This window comes from Suillus paluster (genome assembly GCF_016628075.1).
Source record: "Suillus paluster strain FC165 chromosome Unknown EDB91scaffold_200, whole genome shotgun sequence".
NCBI lineage: Eukaryota > Fungi > Basidiomycota > Agaricomycetes > Boletales > Suillaceae > Suillus > Suillus paluster.
The window spans coordinates 1-16,590 of NW_024537760.1; the positions used below are offsets into that span (position 1 = coordinate 1).

At 49.8% G+C, this 16,590-nt stretch overlaps 8 protein-coding genes across 8 annotated transcripts; 4 read left to right on the top strand and 4 right to left on the bottom strand.

The window, feature by feature from the left end:
* Window positions 1–275: 275 nt before the first annotated feature.
* On the bottom strand, window positions 276–1,118 carry EDB91DRAFT_1088478 (uncharacterized protein; the record flags this gene model as incomplete). The annotated part of the gene is made up of 3 exons (XM_041316448.1): window positions 276–516; window positions 600–747; window positions 830–1,118. The coding sequence occupies 3 exons, from the start codon at window positions 1,116–1,118 to the stop codon at window positions 276–278; spliced, it is 678 nt and encodes a 225-aa protein (XP_041169243.1).
* A 1,919-nt stretch (window positions 1,119–3,037) lies between these two features.
* EDB91DRAFT_1064450 (uncharacterized protein) lies at window positions 3,038–4,252 on the bottom strand (the record flags this gene model as incomplete). Its single annotated transcript, XM_041314705.1, has 2 exons — window positions 3,038–3,878; window positions 3,900–4,252. The coding sequence occupies 2 exons, from the start codon at window positions 4,250–4,252 to the stop codon at window positions 3,038–3,040; spliced, it is 1,194 nt and encodes a 397-aa protein (XP_041169244.1).
* Window positions 4,253–5,307: 1,055 nt separating this feature from the next.
* On the bottom strand, window positions 5,308–6,078 carry EDB91DRAFT_1088480 (uncharacterized protein; the record flags this gene model as incomplete). The annotated part of the gene is made up of 1 exon (XM_041316449.1): window positions 5,308–6,078. One exon carries the CDS (start codon window positions 6,076–6,078, stop codon window positions 5,308–5,310), a length of 771 nt encoding a protein of 256 aa, XP_041169245.1.
* Window positions 6,079–7,180: 1,102 nt separating this feature from the next.
* EDB91DRAFT_1064451 (uncharacterized protein) lies at window positions 7,181–7,441 on the top strand (the record flags this gene model as incomplete). The annotated part of the gene is made up of 1 exon (XM_041314706.1): window positions 7,181–7,441. A coding segment is annotated over one exon (261 nt), but the record flags the coding sequence as incomplete, so codon positions are not given.
* Window positions 7,442–7,679: 238 nt separating this feature from the next.
* EDB91DRAFT_1088481 (uncharacterized protein) lies at window positions 7,680–8,979 on the bottom strand (the record flags this gene model as incomplete). The annotated part of the gene is made up of 5 exons (XM_041316450.1): window positions 7,680–8,075; window positions 8,126–8,311; window positions 8,389–8,541; window positions 8,592–8,777; window positions 8,827–8,979. The coding sequence occupies 5 exons, from the start codon at window positions 8,977–8,979 to the stop codon at window positions 7,680–7,682; spliced, it is 1,074 nt and encodes a 357-aa protein (XP_041169247.1).
* A 1,926-nt stretch (window positions 8,980–10,905) lies between these two features.
* EDB91DRAFT_1256562 (uncharacterized protein) lies at window positions 10,906–11,976 on the top strand (the record flags this gene model as incomplete). The annotated part of the gene is made up of 2 exons (XM_041324180.1): window positions 10,906–11,371; window positions 11,408–11,976. 2 exons carry the CDS (start codon window positions 10,906–10,908, stop codon window positions 11,974–11,976), a joined length of 1,035 nt encoding a protein of 344 aa, XP_041169248.1.
* An 816-nt stretch (window positions 11,977–12,792) lies between these two features.
* On the top strand, window positions 12,793–14,086 carry EDB91DRAFT_1064455 (uncharacterized protein; the record flags this gene model as incomplete). The annotated part of the gene is made up of 2 exons (XM_041314707.1): window positions 12,793–12,933; window positions 13,028–14,086. 2 exons carry the CDS (start codon window positions 12,793–12,795, stop codon window positions 14,084–14,086), a joined length of 1,200 nt encoding a protein of 399 aa, XP_041169249.1.
* A 15-nt stretch (window positions 14,087–14,101) lies between these two features.
* Window positions 14,102–14,427, top strand: EDB91DRAFT_1007044 (uncharacterized protein; the record flags this gene model as incomplete). The annotated part of the gene is made up of 2 exons (XM_041312336.1): window positions 14,102–14,248; window positions 14,305–14,427. Coding segments are annotated over 2 exons (270 nt in total), but the record flags the coding sequence as incomplete, so codon positions are not given.
* Window positions 14,428–16,590: the final 2,163 nt, after the last annotated feature.

The window sequence follows — 16,590 nt, forward strand, 5'->3', positions numbered from 1 at the left end:
TTTGACCTAACTTAACGTGCGTGGCAATCAACTCCGCGAGGAGATGATGTTTTGCTGATTGCCACCCGTAGCTTAACCCTAACGTCTAACGGCTAACCGGGCTAACCTTCTAACTCTAATCTATCTTAAGAGCTAACCCCTTCACCTTACGGGTAACCGTTCACACTGGACACTTAGGGGCTCTGGCGATAGTGGCGCAACTCGATTACATTCGTGCGACGGGAAACCAACGCGGCTTGTTAAACGATTGGGCTACGGTAGTTCTATTTATAGTACTACCACCTATCCTCGCCGTCCAGAGACCTGGGCTCCAAGTCCGCCTCCTCATGTGTCAGCAGGTTCACGTACCGCTGCACCTCCTCACCTCTCCAGGTGCGGACCGACTGATTATCCCAAGCAAAGAATCCTTGGCTTGGGATTGGCGTACCAGTGACCGCCTCCCTGTAATCCCGTGAAACGGAATCCAGGGACAAGTCGGCCCGCCGGAACAACTCCGGCTCTGGCGTCATACGTGTCCTTAATCGGACAGGTATATTAGTTAACCGAAACTAACAAACCGAAAATACGGAAAAAATAGTGTTGGTAACACTAGAACTCACCTTTTAGGTTGGATTGCCCACCTGGCAGCCTGACGGCCCGGTCCCTGAGCAGCGATGCCCGGGTACCATTGGGTCGGCGGCAGTAAGTCCTGCGTCTGCACCAACCACGCCTTGTATCGCCACGTGCAGATCTGATGCAGCAACGTGTCTGGCATACGATGGCGGCATGCATTGGCGACTGAAAGTCGTCTATTAGTCTCGTCCAAGAAGTGAGAGCCACATTCACTCACGGGTGAACGCCTCAAGGCGTTTGTCCGGATCATACTTAGCTAGGAGGATGGATGGTGCCTCCAGCCAGAACGTACGTTTGCCGGTATAGCCCGCGCGCTCGGTTGCGGTGTCAAGCCGCGGCCTAAGCTTGCGCGTGCCAACGCCGGTATAAACGTTCTCGTCCCGGTGCATCCGGAGCGATCGAAGACGGATCTGCTCGACTCGAGCGAGTTGCAGACCCCGAGAATAGCCCCATGGCTTGGTTTGATCGAGTGAAGTGGTATTGTGATATTGGCGGTAGCGTGCCATGTCTGACTAAGTTATACCACCGTTCACCATTCGGCGTTCCTTTTATACGTCTGATGTTTACTTTGCTAGTAAATAGGGGGCCGTCCCGCGGCCCCCTGAGTTCGCTGTCTCTCATGATCGGGAAACGCGGAGGCGGCGTTCCGCCGCCCGCGCGCTCCGTCAGATTCCCACTGTTGACAGTTCCGTGCTCCGCGGGTAACGCCCGTTCGGTGCGTGACACTTCACATGTCACTTTTTGCGTTTGTTCCATTGTTTCGGTATTACCGTTAATCCGGTTCCTATGATCCTCGGATCTTCTCATGTCATGTTAAAGCCGGCGGCGTTCCTTCGGAACGCCGCCCGCGCGCTCCGCGCGCGGTCCGCCTTCGGCGGCTGTAGGTGACGCACCCCTGTGATCTTATCTCACATCTTATCTCTGCCCCTGTGCGTCCCATGAGAAGCCCCTATCTATGCGTCTGTTCCTGCGGAAGACTGGAATTGGCCTATCCTACGCGTCTCATTCGCTAGATAGATCCGGGAACTAATATACCCTTATCCTTCTATGTTTACTATCTAAACGATAGCAAACTTAGCTGCTAGACTCACATCTACAGCGTTACAGGTATAAAAACTACTATTCAGCCTGATGAGATGGCCAGTACCATCGAAAGCGTCCTCTGCTCACCAAAGCGAGGGCAAACTTGCTACCGAATAGTCTCCTCTCACAGCTTTCACATCTCCACACTCGCGCTTCGCGCTCGTGTGTCGACACCACCTAACCCTAACTAACTAACCTAACCATCGTCAACCCACTCACCTGGGGCAGCCGGAATCATCTTGATCACAATACCACCAGTGCTGGGCATGATCTGCGATTTATCGAGACTGGGACGTTATCTGTAACAGATGGTGGATGGGTTTGAGATGGGTGTTTGAAACGATGAAGGGTAGCAAGCCAGTGAGATTATATCGGACAAGATGGCGGTGGTTATTTGTACTGTGGCCAGCGGACATTGAAATACCTGACGTCTGATGTTGGGACGCGGTGTATTGCGGAGTGGTGCATGTCCACCAACCAAATCTGCCACAAGTAAAGTTCTTCTGCTCGTGCCATTCCACACACGGTCAACCATTGTCCACTGCCGGGTTTCTGCTCGTGCCATTCCACACACGGTCAACCATTGTGCTACAGACCTACTGTGGTCTCCCGCCCGCAGGGGCACACATCGACTACCATTGTCCACTGCCGGGTTTCTGCTCGTGCCATTCCACACACGGTCAACCATTGTGCTACAGACCTACTGTGGTCTCCCGCCCGCAGGGGCACACATCGACTACCATTGTCCACTGCCGGGTTTTTTCTCATTCCATACCATTCTAATGTCTCAGCGCGTGCCATTCGCCAAACAGCAAATGATTTTCCGGTATATCACCTGTGGGCTCCTGCGCATCCTCGCATAAATCGCCCTCTAAGGTCCACTATGTGTGACGTCGCCATTCCGGAAATATTAATACTAAGTCCATTCCACTCTCCCTGTGCATGAAATGCTTGGGAGGGCGGAAGAATCTGGCAGGAAGTTGGCATATGAGTTGAACAATTTGAAAGGTGGTCTCACAGACACGGCTAGCTATGATTAATTACATAGTTATTCATATTCTGCTTCCTTGTTGAGGCTGCGATGGTACGCCTAACTGGTAACGATCGGCCCACAACGGGGGAGAAGGACGATCGGGAACCGAGATCGGATCTCGAACATTCGTCTCTGGTAGCTTGATAGGCTTCATGTTCAAAGATTTAGAGTCATTTTTACATCAGGGCTCGTGTCTAATCCGATAATTTTGGCTTTAACTGTACAAGAAGTGCATGCAAGTTACATTGACCAGACCCTGCTCACCCTTCCCAACCAACAACCCTACACACCCCAAAGCGCACCGTTATATCAAAGTACAGCGCTGTCAAGATCGACTGAATCGACGCCAATGACGTTGATAGCCTTAAGGGCAGGAAAAGCACCACTTTCGCAATATCTGATAAGAGGTTCTGGGTTTGGACCAGAAAAATGGGCGGTTCCACAATCCTCAATGGAAAGGCTTATAAGATTCGGGGCACGAATCTGTTTCAGCACACGGATGGCGAGCTCAACATCCCTATACCCAGAGCCATATCCCAGGCGAAGCTCTTCGAGGCGGGGAAGCAGTACGGCCTTGTGATTGATTGGCAATCCCGACAGGGAAAAGACCATCAGCACTAGTTTTCTAAGCCGGGGACAGGATGAAAGAATCGCTGAAAACTCGTCGCCAGTTGGACAGCAACCACGCCCATAAAATTGGGACAACTCCAAGACATGCAAGGATCGAAAGACGTTTGTGTGCATTTGGTGGGAGAATGATGGCCAGTTTATAGGAACCCCGTCGAGAGCCAGACGACGCAATCTGGGGAGTGGGGAAGACCGTGCACGGATATCTTGAGGGAATAGGGCATCCAATGACATTCCAGCAGCGACTAGCTGGGCGCGTGGTACTGACCGCCTCGGAAGGCGATCTAGAGGTTCAAAGGAGTGAAACTCCTTGAGCACCAGAACTTCCAGGCAAGTAGCACCTGTCGGAGTGGGTGTACTCAGCAGTTTAAAGGCGTGTGGGACGAGTCGGTCCCAACGTTGGCAAAAGATGGTGAGAGATCTCCATCTTTTGATCTCCTTGAGCAGCAACTCCATGATTCGGGGAATCATGGAGGCATATGCAATGCTAAATCCAGAAACGTCTGAGCGTGTGATGTAATGTCTAGAGACGGGTGTAGCTTACCTGGCTTCAATGCCCGCCGGGGCTCGTGCATCAATAAAAACAGTCACAGGACATTGCTGTGACCGCTCGATGAGGGTGACCAACTGGGATGGTTCCTTTTCGAGGTTCATATGCCGAAGGGTACATCCCAGATTGGACCACAGACTCGGAGAGGATAATGCTATATGTCTCCAGCGCTTATCCACTGATGCCAGGATACCTGGCATTTTCATACTGCTCCGACTGAATGGCCGGAGGCTTTCTTTCGTGCTGCGAGTGCCAAGTGCTGCAAGCTTGAATATATGTATAGCCACATCATACGGGAGACGGTTGAAATAGCATGGGCCATGATCGACCTTGGAGTCTGAAGACATTGTAGATGTTAATGTTCAGCGTAAGACGAGGGTAAACTGAAAGAGCGTGAACATCCACCGAGGCTCATCAAATTATGTTTCAAACATGTGGAACAAGGCTGCAATTGAGAGACTGTGACCTCACCACAAAGCGTCCACGGTGGTCGTTGCCGTTCATCAACGGCACACGGGATTCCTTGTAAGATAATACGTTGAAGTTTGTATAAACATACGCCATCTGGACAGTGGACGGTGATGCGCCTAATGTCTGATGTAGGACGCGGTTTATCATGTAGTGTAAAGTAGCCCCTGACTCGTCGACAATCTGGCCACAGGGAAAGCCCCTCCGCTTGTGCGATTCCACAAATAGAACACCATTGTGCTGCAGACCTACTGTCTTCTCCTAAATTACCATTTATTCTATTAATTGGTGTAACAATACTTCAATATCATCTACATTCTTATATCAAATGTTCTCAGGTGGATTAATTATCTTTATTGTAACTTTAGTTCCTTTTGCTTTATTCTTAGCTATTACTGGTTTAGAATTAGCTGTATCATTCATACAAGCTTGTCCTTCCACATTCCTCGCCCTTCCAGAGCTATTACTCAGTGCGTGCTATTTGCCATACGGCAAGTGGTTTTCCAGTATATCAATCGTGGGCTCCCGCTCATTATCACACAAATTGCCCTCCAAGGCCCGCTACGTATGATGTTGGCATTCATGACTCAATATGAATACTACGTCCATTCCCCGCTTCAGGCGGACATTTCTGTCATTGTCTGTGCCAAAGCCACAGCAAACTCACACAAACTCGCTGATTAGGTTAGCCTGGGTACGTTACTTTGCTTGCTAATTGATGGAATAAAGACAGATAGAATGATGAGATTGGAAGAGAGTGACGAAGAGGAGCGAATGTTGATGTTGCCCAAGGCTTCAGACAACTCGGTGGGACGATGGGAACAGTCTCGATCACGATCCGAGGGTATAGTGGAAGGACAATGATGGTAGGGTATTTGTAAATGATGTAGCACGTGGCAGTCGTAAGGGAGACATATGCTATGATGTATAGTAACTACCAGTTCAAGGAATGCAGTTGCACCTCATCCACCTCTTTCCCCGCGTCGCGGCACAAATAGATCACAGACCACACCTGGGAATAATGCTTGTCTTGTGTGCGGTAGGGTTGGAAAGCGTCTTGACACGATGCCATGATTTGTTCCGCGATATCTGCAATGCTATCCATCCTCCGGTTCACAGTCCGCTTCCGTTCGGAGATGCTGTCATCCCAGTTTGCGCACTCAGCCTTCACCTTCTGCACTTCCTTAGCCAGTGCATCCGCAAGGAGTGTCACCCGCCGGACCATTTGCAACGTCGCCATTGAGTCGTCCATCTCCTGCTCGATTTCATCCAGGCGTTCTACCAGCCTTTGTTCCCTGGAATACTCGTCTTCTTCACCAGCGTCGTGGTCATGGGCAGGCTGCCGGCGGACGACCCGCTTTGGAATGCGCAACATGGCAAACGCTGCATAAACCATTGCTTGAATGCCATTCCGTGCTATCTTCATCCGCCTCCTGACGCGCATGTTGACGTCCCTCGTAAGCTCGTCACCTTCATCGTCAGAGTCCAGGCAATCGTCAGCTCGGTCGTATTGTTCCTGGATCATGTCCTCCAGGACTGATACAAAAGGTGATATTGGAGCAACTGTGAAGATTAGGTGAGTAAGTAACGATCCAACTTCATCGCATGGATTACCGACAGTGGTGAAGGACTTGCCTTTGTTGTTGAGCTCAATGGCACCCGTGAATTTCGTCGGGCCCTCAGATATTCCAGCCATACTCGACATGAGTGGTGTTCGCGAGTTGGTGATGTGAATGGATATATATTTGATGGGGTTGGAGAGAATGTTGGATATTGTGTCGCCTTTTCAGGGCCTTGAATTTATAGTCGATGAAAGATGCCCACGAGTGGGCGATCATGAGTGGACCTTAGTTGTATAGTCACGGATTGAACGCCCACAGTCATGATGTTGATGCTTACCAATCGTGTCTTCAGATTTCCAACAAGTCCGTCCGGTGCCTGCGCGACCATCCTATCCATATGCGGACGGCCGAACGATTAGTTAGGTCAGTCTACTTCCGTTCGGAGATGCTGTCGTCCCAGGTTGCGCACTCATTCTTGACCCTCTCCACCAGTGCCTTTGCAAGGAGTATCACCCGCCAGACCGTTTTCAACATCGCCATTGAGTCGTCCATCTCCTGGTCGATTGCATCCATGTGCGACTTTAGCGTTGGTATGGTGCGATGTTTTGAGTTTCGAAGCATGACGAGGCAGAAGACGTGGAGTGAATGAATGATGAACTAAGACGCAACATACCGACAGACTGACGAGACGAGCGGTGTAGGCCAAACATGTGTAGTTTCACGACACGTTGCATACGGCTGCATTACCCTCATGTACATTATGCGCGAATATGCAGGGCGAGTTTTAAATACTTCAGACATGTACCAACACTCCCATGGATGTAATCAAACTTCAGGTGAAGCGCATGCGTGGTTTCAAGACACATTGCACGTGCCTATTCCACGAGGCAGGCTCATCGATGGACGTGACAGCACCTCTCATGTTTTGTTGGACAAGGACGAACGGATCATCGGTGTCCTTGCTGGACAACCCAAGGATGATCGCTGGCACGATACGGTAGCTGCAGCCTGGAGGATGCAAGGGACCGTCGAGTCTTCACCGATGATGACATGAAGCACCGACGAGATGCCTATCCTTGCCTTACCGTCGGACTGTCATTTGGGGGCGGTCAACAGGTGATTGTGGACAAGAGATGCTGGGCTGGATGAGCCGCTAGCTCAACGATGCAGGTTCCAGGAAATCTTGTTCCAACACCAGGAGATCACTCTTGGAAAGGGCAGCCGGGTTTGGCATGGAACTTTTAAAACAGCGTGTTCCCTGCAGCAACATTCAACTTAGGTCCTACCGTGGTGACTTTGAATCACACGGATAACCTGAATTTCGCCAGCGGCATGTGTAGCATCACCGCTCTAGGCAACTATGACCCTACCAAGAGTGGACACTTGATTCTGTCTGACCTAGGGCTCATTGTCCAGTTTCCACCTGGATCCACCATCATCATACCCTCAGCAATCCTATGTCATGGCAATGTGTCCATCTCATCAGGAGAAAAACACCAGTCCTGAACTATGGCGGGCAGCCATGCATAGGCGTCAGACTAGGGTTGAGGAGGCGGCGGGATATTTCTCCAAAGCTCAAGACTTGTGTAAGGATCCAAGTCCTGAAATTTGATACATTATGGAATCACTTTAACTGCTCTCATCAACTTAATGCATGGCGCAGTACACCCTTCACAATAATTTGTTTCTAGTGCAATGGATTGAATTGAATTGTCCTGCCACAGGGCATGTACATGAGTGAGGATTACTGCATTGTCTTTAAAAGTTCAAGGCAGCCAGGGCAATGGCGCACAGAAAAGTCAGAGCCCAATGATTCCTGCTTCACACCGTAGTACCTGGCTAGGCCCAGCGGAAGTTCTGCAAAGGAGTGAGATGATTCTATGACAATTCTGTGCCTGCCACCGCCAGACCTTGCAGAGTACTCCAAAGCTCTCCACCTATTATTACGAGGCCTTGTCAGGTTGGAGGGAGGCGCCCTATAAAGCAAGAATGAGTCCCAGCAGCAACCCCTCCCAGGCAGTACAACCCAGGAATGCTCCACCCTGTAAAGGGCGGAGGGGGCGCCGCCCCGCCTAACATAACTCTGGAGTACACCGGATGCACCTGCCATGACAGGCAGGCGTATGTTAGACGGTTGGGACTGCAGACAAAGACAAAGAGCAAACCCCATTAGAAGCACAACAGACTTACTTGTGTCACAGAAGGCGGGGCGACAAGACTGACGTTGAAGTCCCAGCAACAACCCCTCCCAGGCAGTACAGCCCAGGAATGCTCCACCCTGTAAAGGGCGGAGGGGGCGCCGCCCCGCCTAACATAACTCTGGAGTACACCGGATGCACCTGCCATGACAGGCAGGCGTATGTTAGACGGTTGGGACTGCAGACAAAGAGCAAACCCCATTAGAAGCACAACAGACTTGCTTGTGTCACAGAAGGCGGGGCGACAAGACTGACGTTGAAGTCCCAGCAGCAACCCCTCCCAGGCAGTACAGCCCAGGAATGCTCCACCCTGTAAAGGGCGGAGGGGGCGCCGCCCCGCCTAACATAACTCTGGAGTACACCAGATGCACCTGCCATGACAGGCAGGCGTATGTTAGACGGTTGGGACTGCAGACAAAGACAAAGAGCAAACCCCGTTAGAAGCACAACAGACTTACTTGTGTCACAGAAGGCGGGGCGACAAGACTGACGTTGAAGTCCCAGCAACAACCCCTCCCAGGCAGTACAGCCCAGGAATACTCCACCCTGTAAAGGGTAGAGGGGGCGCCGCCCCGCCTAACATAACTTTGGAGTACACCAGATGCACCTGCCATGACAGGCAGGCGTATGTTAGACGGTTGGGACTGCAGACAAGGACCGAACCACATTAGAAGCAGAGCGACAACGACTTACTTTTTCAAGCGTATTATAGGCGGGTGGCGCACGTAATGTGGACGGATGCAGAAACAAAGAAACAAAGGAAGGAAGGATGTAGAAAGAAAGAAGGGAAGAAAGAGAGAGACGAAGAAAAAACAACCACGACCAAACAAAGGCGAAGAAAACCATGACCAAACAAGGCAAATAAACAAATAAACAAAACTCGATCACGTGACATATCAATCACCATTGATGATCGGTTGGTGTGCGCATTATTTATGGGGAAATCGTTCTTTCCTACCGGGAGTTTTGAGGTCCGATGTAATTTGTCACGTCTAGTCCAATAAGTATCACTACATAAAAATGAGATGCAAAGAAATTCGCGTCCACTAAGACGAATAATGGTCGATCCGAACACTTGTATTCTTACCAAGGGTTGTGGTAATGCCGCATCGGGTATATAACAAAACACAGCCATTTACACCATCCTTCTTTCTTTCCTTCCGTGATTCCATTTTTCCACATCGTGACTCCTAAGAAAGTCAGAAAATCTACAGCAGGTGGCCACTTGCGCAGGCATTTCACGCTTTAAGCTCGACTACCAGACCACTACTTATGCAGTCTGTCCAGCGTACAATTGCACTTACAAACTGACGGCCGACCCCAACTCAAGTCACCTGTGATACCCCACGAATTGCTTCAACAGACCCATAACAGAGAATGGTCCTTGCGACGAACCGTTGCTGCAGCGCTCCGCTGACGGGCAATTCGAGCCAATAAAAACCTTCATTTATCACCACTTGCACGACTACCTTGCCGGATTGCTGTGTCGTCCCGACCTAGAGGCCTTGATGGACAAGCCTTGTGATGAATTACTAGCGTCCATCGGGAGTACGCCACATATTGTCAAGGATGTCTGGGACGCGAGTTTCTTTCGCACCTTCTGGGGTCCGTCCGGCCAGTCTCGATTTATCGACAAGCGATGAAGGCCGATACGCTTTCACGCTCGACGTTGAAGGGCAATCGTCAGCGAAATACATCAACATCTACCGGCATCATCTCATGCGCATGTTTGAACCTCCCCCTTAATATCCGGTACAAGCACGAGAACATGTACTTAGCTGGCATCATTCCTGGGCCTTCAGAACCTTCGGGAGACGAGTTAAATTTCTTCCTTGATCCCGTGGTTGATGATATGGTTGAAAGTTGGGAGCGTGGGATACGTTATTCCCGCACAGCTCTCAACGATCGTGGTCGAGTGACACGCAGCGTTATAGCTTGTCTAGTATGCGACCTCCCGGCGGCGAGAAAGGTCGCTCAGCTAGCGGATTCAACAATCCATTTTTATTGCACTGCCTGCAATTGCTGGCATAGGTCGACTTGTGGTCAAACAGATATTCAATCTGAAGATTGGAGACTTCGGGACAAGGACGAAGTGTGCCGCTATGCTGAGCTCTCGAAGAATATCGGAACTTCGGCTGAGCGCAACAAGTTGTTCGCATCACACGGGGTGCGGTGTTCGACACTCTGGAAGTTATCATACTGGGATCCCTCTCGTCAAATCGTCGTCGACGCTATGCATTGTCTACTGGAGGGTCTCGCGCACGCTCATTTCCGTGGATTTTTAGGCCTCACAGCTGACTCCGCACATCGCAAGCCTGATATTATCCCTGCTTTTGCTTGTCCCTTCCTCGACGTTGACCTCAACAAACCTCAAGACTTCCAATAAAAAGACGTCAGTTGTCAAATCAATCCAGAGCCTCCTTACTGAAGCGGTGAGGTTCCAACCTTGAGGGGAATGACACGCAGCTTATCGAGGATCACCTCCTACAGATAGAGAAGAAACGAAACTGTTGAACAAGACGGTCGCATCCCTTCTGTTCGTGCCGGTAGGATTGGGCATCGCGCCCGACGTCCCACACCCTGGCAAAAAAGTCCTCAAACCCCATTGGGTTAAATCGCTTATTGGTTGGGTAGGTATTTTATTTATTGGTGTTATTGTACCCTCTTAAGCCGCCTCTGTGTAGCGTCGAACCCAACCTTTCGCTTCTGGGCTGTCCAAATTGCGCATTGGTACCCCCAGAAGTCATGCGACGTATTACTGATGTCATTAGGATGACAGATACGCCATCCTCATTAAGATCAGTCTCCTATAACTTCTACTTCGGAAAAACAAAAGCTGGGACCGTGAAGGCCGATGAATGGCGCACCTTAACGACAGCATACTTACCCATAGCTCTGGTTAGCTTACGGGGTGAGGGATCTACTCATCGCACCTCGGAAATCGCAGCCAGTCGTCGTGCCATCCGTGATCATACGATGACCCTTGTATCTGCCGTCCACATTGTATGTCAACGATCTATGACGACCGCGCGAGCAGAAGCATACCGTGGATACATTGTCGACTGGATGAGGGACTTGCAGGTATTACTTCCACATGCACCCCATCGTACGAATGGCCGCATGGCGTTACATGTCTGGGACTACCTGCAGCTCTTCGGTCCCATAAGGTCATGGTGGTGCTTCCCATATGAGCGTCTCATCGGGCAGCTGCAGCAGTTGCCCAGCAATCACATTTTCGGTACGATTCCGTGTCAATAGTGGTCTTCTTACGCAGGTCAGCAAGAATCAACTCTTTTCCTCTCATACATCAAGGCAGCAAAGTTCAAATGCTGGCTGAACGGACCTTCTTGTCCTCCCATGTTTAGGGAGGTGAAGTCTCTATTTGATAGATCTGTGTCTCCCTCCATTGACGCCAATCCTATTTCTGTGTCCAAAGATCACCCACCTACACCACAACAAGTTATTCCAGAGGACCTCCACCGACTCATCCAAGTTCGGCGGGCAGTCTTGCATGCTCGCACACTCCACAAGGGATCCATCTATACCCGTGACTCCACCCATGTGGGCAACAGCCTGATCCTCTATTATCCTGGCTGTATTAGGAACGTGCAACCGACACCGGGAATCATCAAGTATATTTTTGAGACGGAGCGAGTAGTGAGCTTCGCCGTGCGACGTCACCTCCCTCAGTTCCGCCACTATCCTCACTTCCCAGCTCGTTTATATTTCTCAGCGCTTGCTGACCATCTCGAAACTGTCGTGCCTGAGGCCTGCGTGGGTAGTGTCGCATTTCGCGCGATGGAACTTCTCTTCACAGCATATCGTTGCTGTGTCTTTGTGTAGGGTGTGTTCCTCCCCTTTTTTTCATATGTTATAACGGTCTCACAATGAATAGGACTGAATCATATCATTCGCTACAGCAGGCGGGAGGATCCGTGTACATAACTTAGATCATGACGTCACTCCTGATGAAGTTGATCCGGCGGAGAGTAGTTTCGGCAATATCCCGACTGAGTTTCATTCACTATTTAAGGCCAAAAGGATCTTTCTTTTCCTCTTTTCTGCTCGGTCATGATAGATAGTTTCACACCATGTATTAGACTACAAGATGGCGACGCTGATGCTTCACTCTCCTAAAAGTTAGGCTAATCGATTCTTGAACTTGTGTTCAAGGCTCTGTCACCAGGTCACCGATCCTTCCCACCGATATTCTATTCCACTTTGTAGTGGATCCGGGAAAATCCGGACAGAGACTCGTTCAGTATAAAAGGCTCCAAATGTAGTTTTTAGTGTTTTTTTCCCTCTTCCCTCTCGCCCTGTTCTCCGTATAATCACCACGGTCCGATTTTTGCCGTTAGTCATCACTTCATTACCTCATACATACCCGCCATACTTACCCCTATACATAGCCGCTATCTATACCCATCTCATCCATACGTTGTACATAGTAGTATTTATACCATGCACGTTGTTCCCGACCTTGCGGTGCTTGCTGACGGGTCCCAGGGCACCTGCACTGTAGAACCAGTGGCGCCTCATATTGGGCAAGGCTCCTATCTTGCTCCTGATGCCGTCGTCGACACACCCATCAAACGGGACAGTTCCACGATGCTGCCCTTCACGACTCTTACACGATGCCGGCTAGAAACTATTAACGCCATGGGTAAAGAGATGAAAGGTTATTTTGTGGGCCCGATGCCAATCGGGGAATTTCTCGAGGAGTTCCTCCCGACTTCTCAAATACCCGATTATGACCCTTCGTCCTTCACTTCAGCCCTCGCTGCTGGCGCATTTACCGATGTTCTCTCTGTTAAAAATGAGGAGAGTGCTTACATACCCTTCGTGAGTGTACCCCGCACATACGATAGTGAGATTATTGACAGCCTAACTCCAGATTAACGCCATCAAACCTTTCGCTCCTCAATTGTCGTTTGTCGACACTCATAATCATGCGGACACGCAGAACTGCTCGAAAATAAATTCAACAGTATTCAACGTCAAGCCGGACGTCTGCGTGTATCCTGGTGGATATGAACCTTCATCGCGCAACTGCGATATTTCCGCAACAGAAATCATCATCGAATTCAAATGGTCATACTCCCACGACGCATTCTGCGAACCTTCTGGAGCTGATAGCGTTGTATCCCAGACAGAGAAGGGTATGGACACGTTGGGACAAATAACGAGCTATACTGCAGCTCAGCTTGGCACCCAATTCCGTACCCACGCATTCTCTGTCCTGATCGTGCGTGATCGCGCTCGCATCATCAGATGGGATAGGGAGGGAGCTATCGTCACCAGCGCCATCAATTACAATAACGAGCCAGACTTGGCCGACTTCTTTCATCGTTACGCACGAGCATCACCTGAAATGCGTGGTGTCGATACTTCTGTAACGCTTGTTAGCGACAAGGAGGCTGACCTCGCAAGGTCACAGCTCAATATTCCCAGTACCACTCGCATGTTTAAAATCGAAGTCCCTAATGTCGAGGGCTCTGGCTCCCTCACATTGATCATTCCCCAACCCATTACCAAACCTCATTCGCCTGTTGGCCGCTGGACACGCGCGTGTCCTGCATTTGACCTTGTCAACAAGAAGCTCGTAATGTTCAAGGACTCTTGGCGGGTATCGTTACCAGATGTCTTACCGGAAGGCGAGACTTACAAATTATTGAAGTCGCATAAGGTTTCCAATATCGCAAACTGCGTTGCATATCATGATGTTCCCCCGTCTATCCCTCAGCAGTCCACTCAAACCGCTAAGTTCGGACACGCTGAATGGGCAAGTTCGCATTTACTTCTCACTCCGCACACTCTTCACCGTCTGGTTCTCGATATTGTGGGCGAAAAATTGACTGACTTTGAGAGTTCTCGTCAATTTATTCTGTCTGTGCGTGATGCACTGATCGGTACGTATTTTTTCTCAACTTCAGATAACATATCTTATTCATGATCTACCGACGCAGCTCACAAGGACGCATTTGAACTTGCAAAGGTGTTACATCGAGACCTTAGTGTTGGAAATGTCGTCATCTACAAAGGGAAGGGCTACCTTATCGATTGGGACCTAGCAAAGCTAGTCAGCATTCAGGGTCCCCGACAAACAACACGCACAGTATATTCATTCCATGCGCAAACTTTATATCTTGTACTAATTTTGCTGTTACCAAGGGAACTTGGCAATTCATGTCTGCCTACCTCGTCGAGCATAGCTATGCCATACACACGGTCGAGGATGACCTCGAGTCCAGCTTTTATGTCGTTTTGTGGACGGCTCTTATGTACAAGGAGACCTACATGGACATCGTCCACCGGACAAAACTCATAACACAGGTCTTCGAAACCGACCCCGGATCATCCTCGAAAGCGCATTGGCTCATTGGGAGAACCAACCTTCCGCATGTGTTGTTTGTCGACTGCAAACCGCTCGACAATCTCATCCATACACTTGCCGGGTTCTTCTCGCATCGGTACACGCAGATCTCCGACCATCAGCGGGTGGTATTTGACAACTTCCAGCGCGCATTTGAGCAATCGATGACAGAAGTCTCTGTCGTGACAGAGAACATGTTGAAGGCTGCACGTGCGTTCATGGCGGACTCCCCTGTTTACCAGAAGGAGATGGGTATGAAGGCCCTGCACTCGCACGACGCTGTCATAGGCATTTTCAACGAGCACCTTGATTTATCCGGTTGGCCTGTCCAAGACGCTGCCGTGCTGCGAAAAACCCTGCAGGAGGAGAAGTACGGGCCAGCCCTATTGGTCACGAAGTCTCAGTCGCTATTCGCCTCAGGGGTAGAAGTCACCCCGTCTGGCAAGAGGCGTAGGCTAAATGCATTGGATGCGGACGCTGACGATGGTGATGCCCCCGGCTCAATAGCTAGCCTGGATGCCCTTGTGTCCCTTACTTAACCTCACATTGCGCTATTCGATTTCTTTTGGACAATTTAGTCAATGAGACCTGTAGTGTGTTCCTACTTGATGCAACAGCAGAATGATTGCCTGAATTTGGATGAGAGGAGTGCCCATGATAATTTTCCATCATCAATTTTTTTTTTCATTTTAACTTTGAGGACGATTTGAATTTTCCTCCAATGGGAACACGCCTGTTATTATATAATATTTTGCGGGACACATGTCCAGGCTTCAAAATTTTGTAATTACAAAGCACTTACCGAGTCGGCAAAGTTTATATTCGTACTAACATTTACATAAGCAGACAACTTAATGTATAGAATACATTTAGAAGGACCTAAAATTTGTATCGAAATGTGTTATTTTGCTCTGCCGATTTGCTGGCAGTCAAAATTTGTTATAGTTCCTGTGTCAAAATTCCACGTGTAAATGGATAATTTGTGAATCACATTTTGATTCAAGTCTCGCCTGTGGAACCCCCCCCCCCCCCCCAAAAGAAACAAAAAAAATTGGCAGTCGCCTCTTTTGTTTAAGCAACAATGTGGGGAAAGGTTTTCCCCATGAAATGGGCGACCGATGTTCCTCCACATTTTTGGCAGTCGCCCCTTTTTGTGGAAGCAACAATGTGGAGAAAGGCTTTACCAGTGGACAAAACAGATCGCTAACTCACAAGGCCCGTTAAACCTCGCAACATTCAATGGCGTCTTTCATAAAAATTGATCCTCATGCTGAAGAAGTGTTAAGGTCGTGCTCATGGGTCGAATCTGAAGGGCTTGGCTTCAGCTCGTGCGTTGCGCTCCTTACCCCGAGTACGTGCCCTTAATTTACGGAGGGCGGGAGTGAAGTCCGATGAAGTCCGGAGATGTCCCGAGGTCAGACGCAGGAGGAGTTCGGCGGAACTCCGGAGGTTCAAGGGGAAACTAAACTCCAGACAGGAAGCAGACTGATGAACGTGGGAACCGGAATCCGGAGATATGGATATAGGTGGAACTGAGATATGAACAGAGATGGAAGACGTCCGGAAACCGGTGAAGGAGCGGAACTGGGAATGGTCCGGAGGTCCGGCAGGAGTTTGACAAGAAAGAGGGAGTACAGTCCATCAAGGAGATTCCGGACTGGAGGAGGTCTGAATCAGAAAGACAGACATGGGCAGCATGGCCTTCCTGCGGAAATCCGGACGGACGGAGAACTGATGTGCAGGGCTGTCCTGCTGAGGGGTGCAGATAAGGTGAGGTGTAGGCTAGCTACCTTCCGGAGTTCCGGAGATCGTGGTTAGGCGTATTACTGATAGTGATTTAGGGGTGTCGTAGCAAGCTTGCGGACATCGATCGTACATCCATCCTGCATCGCTGATCTGCGATAACAGAAGTTGCTTCGTGATCAAGCCATAATGCTCCTTGATTGCGACACATTTTTGTATGAACAGAGCCCAGATATTTGGGCTAAGTGGTCGAAAGGCAGCAATGATCCCACTGAATCGTTAGCTATAAGGATCACAGGTAAGTTCTCCAGTAAATTCACCTCTGGCATAGTCACGGTTCC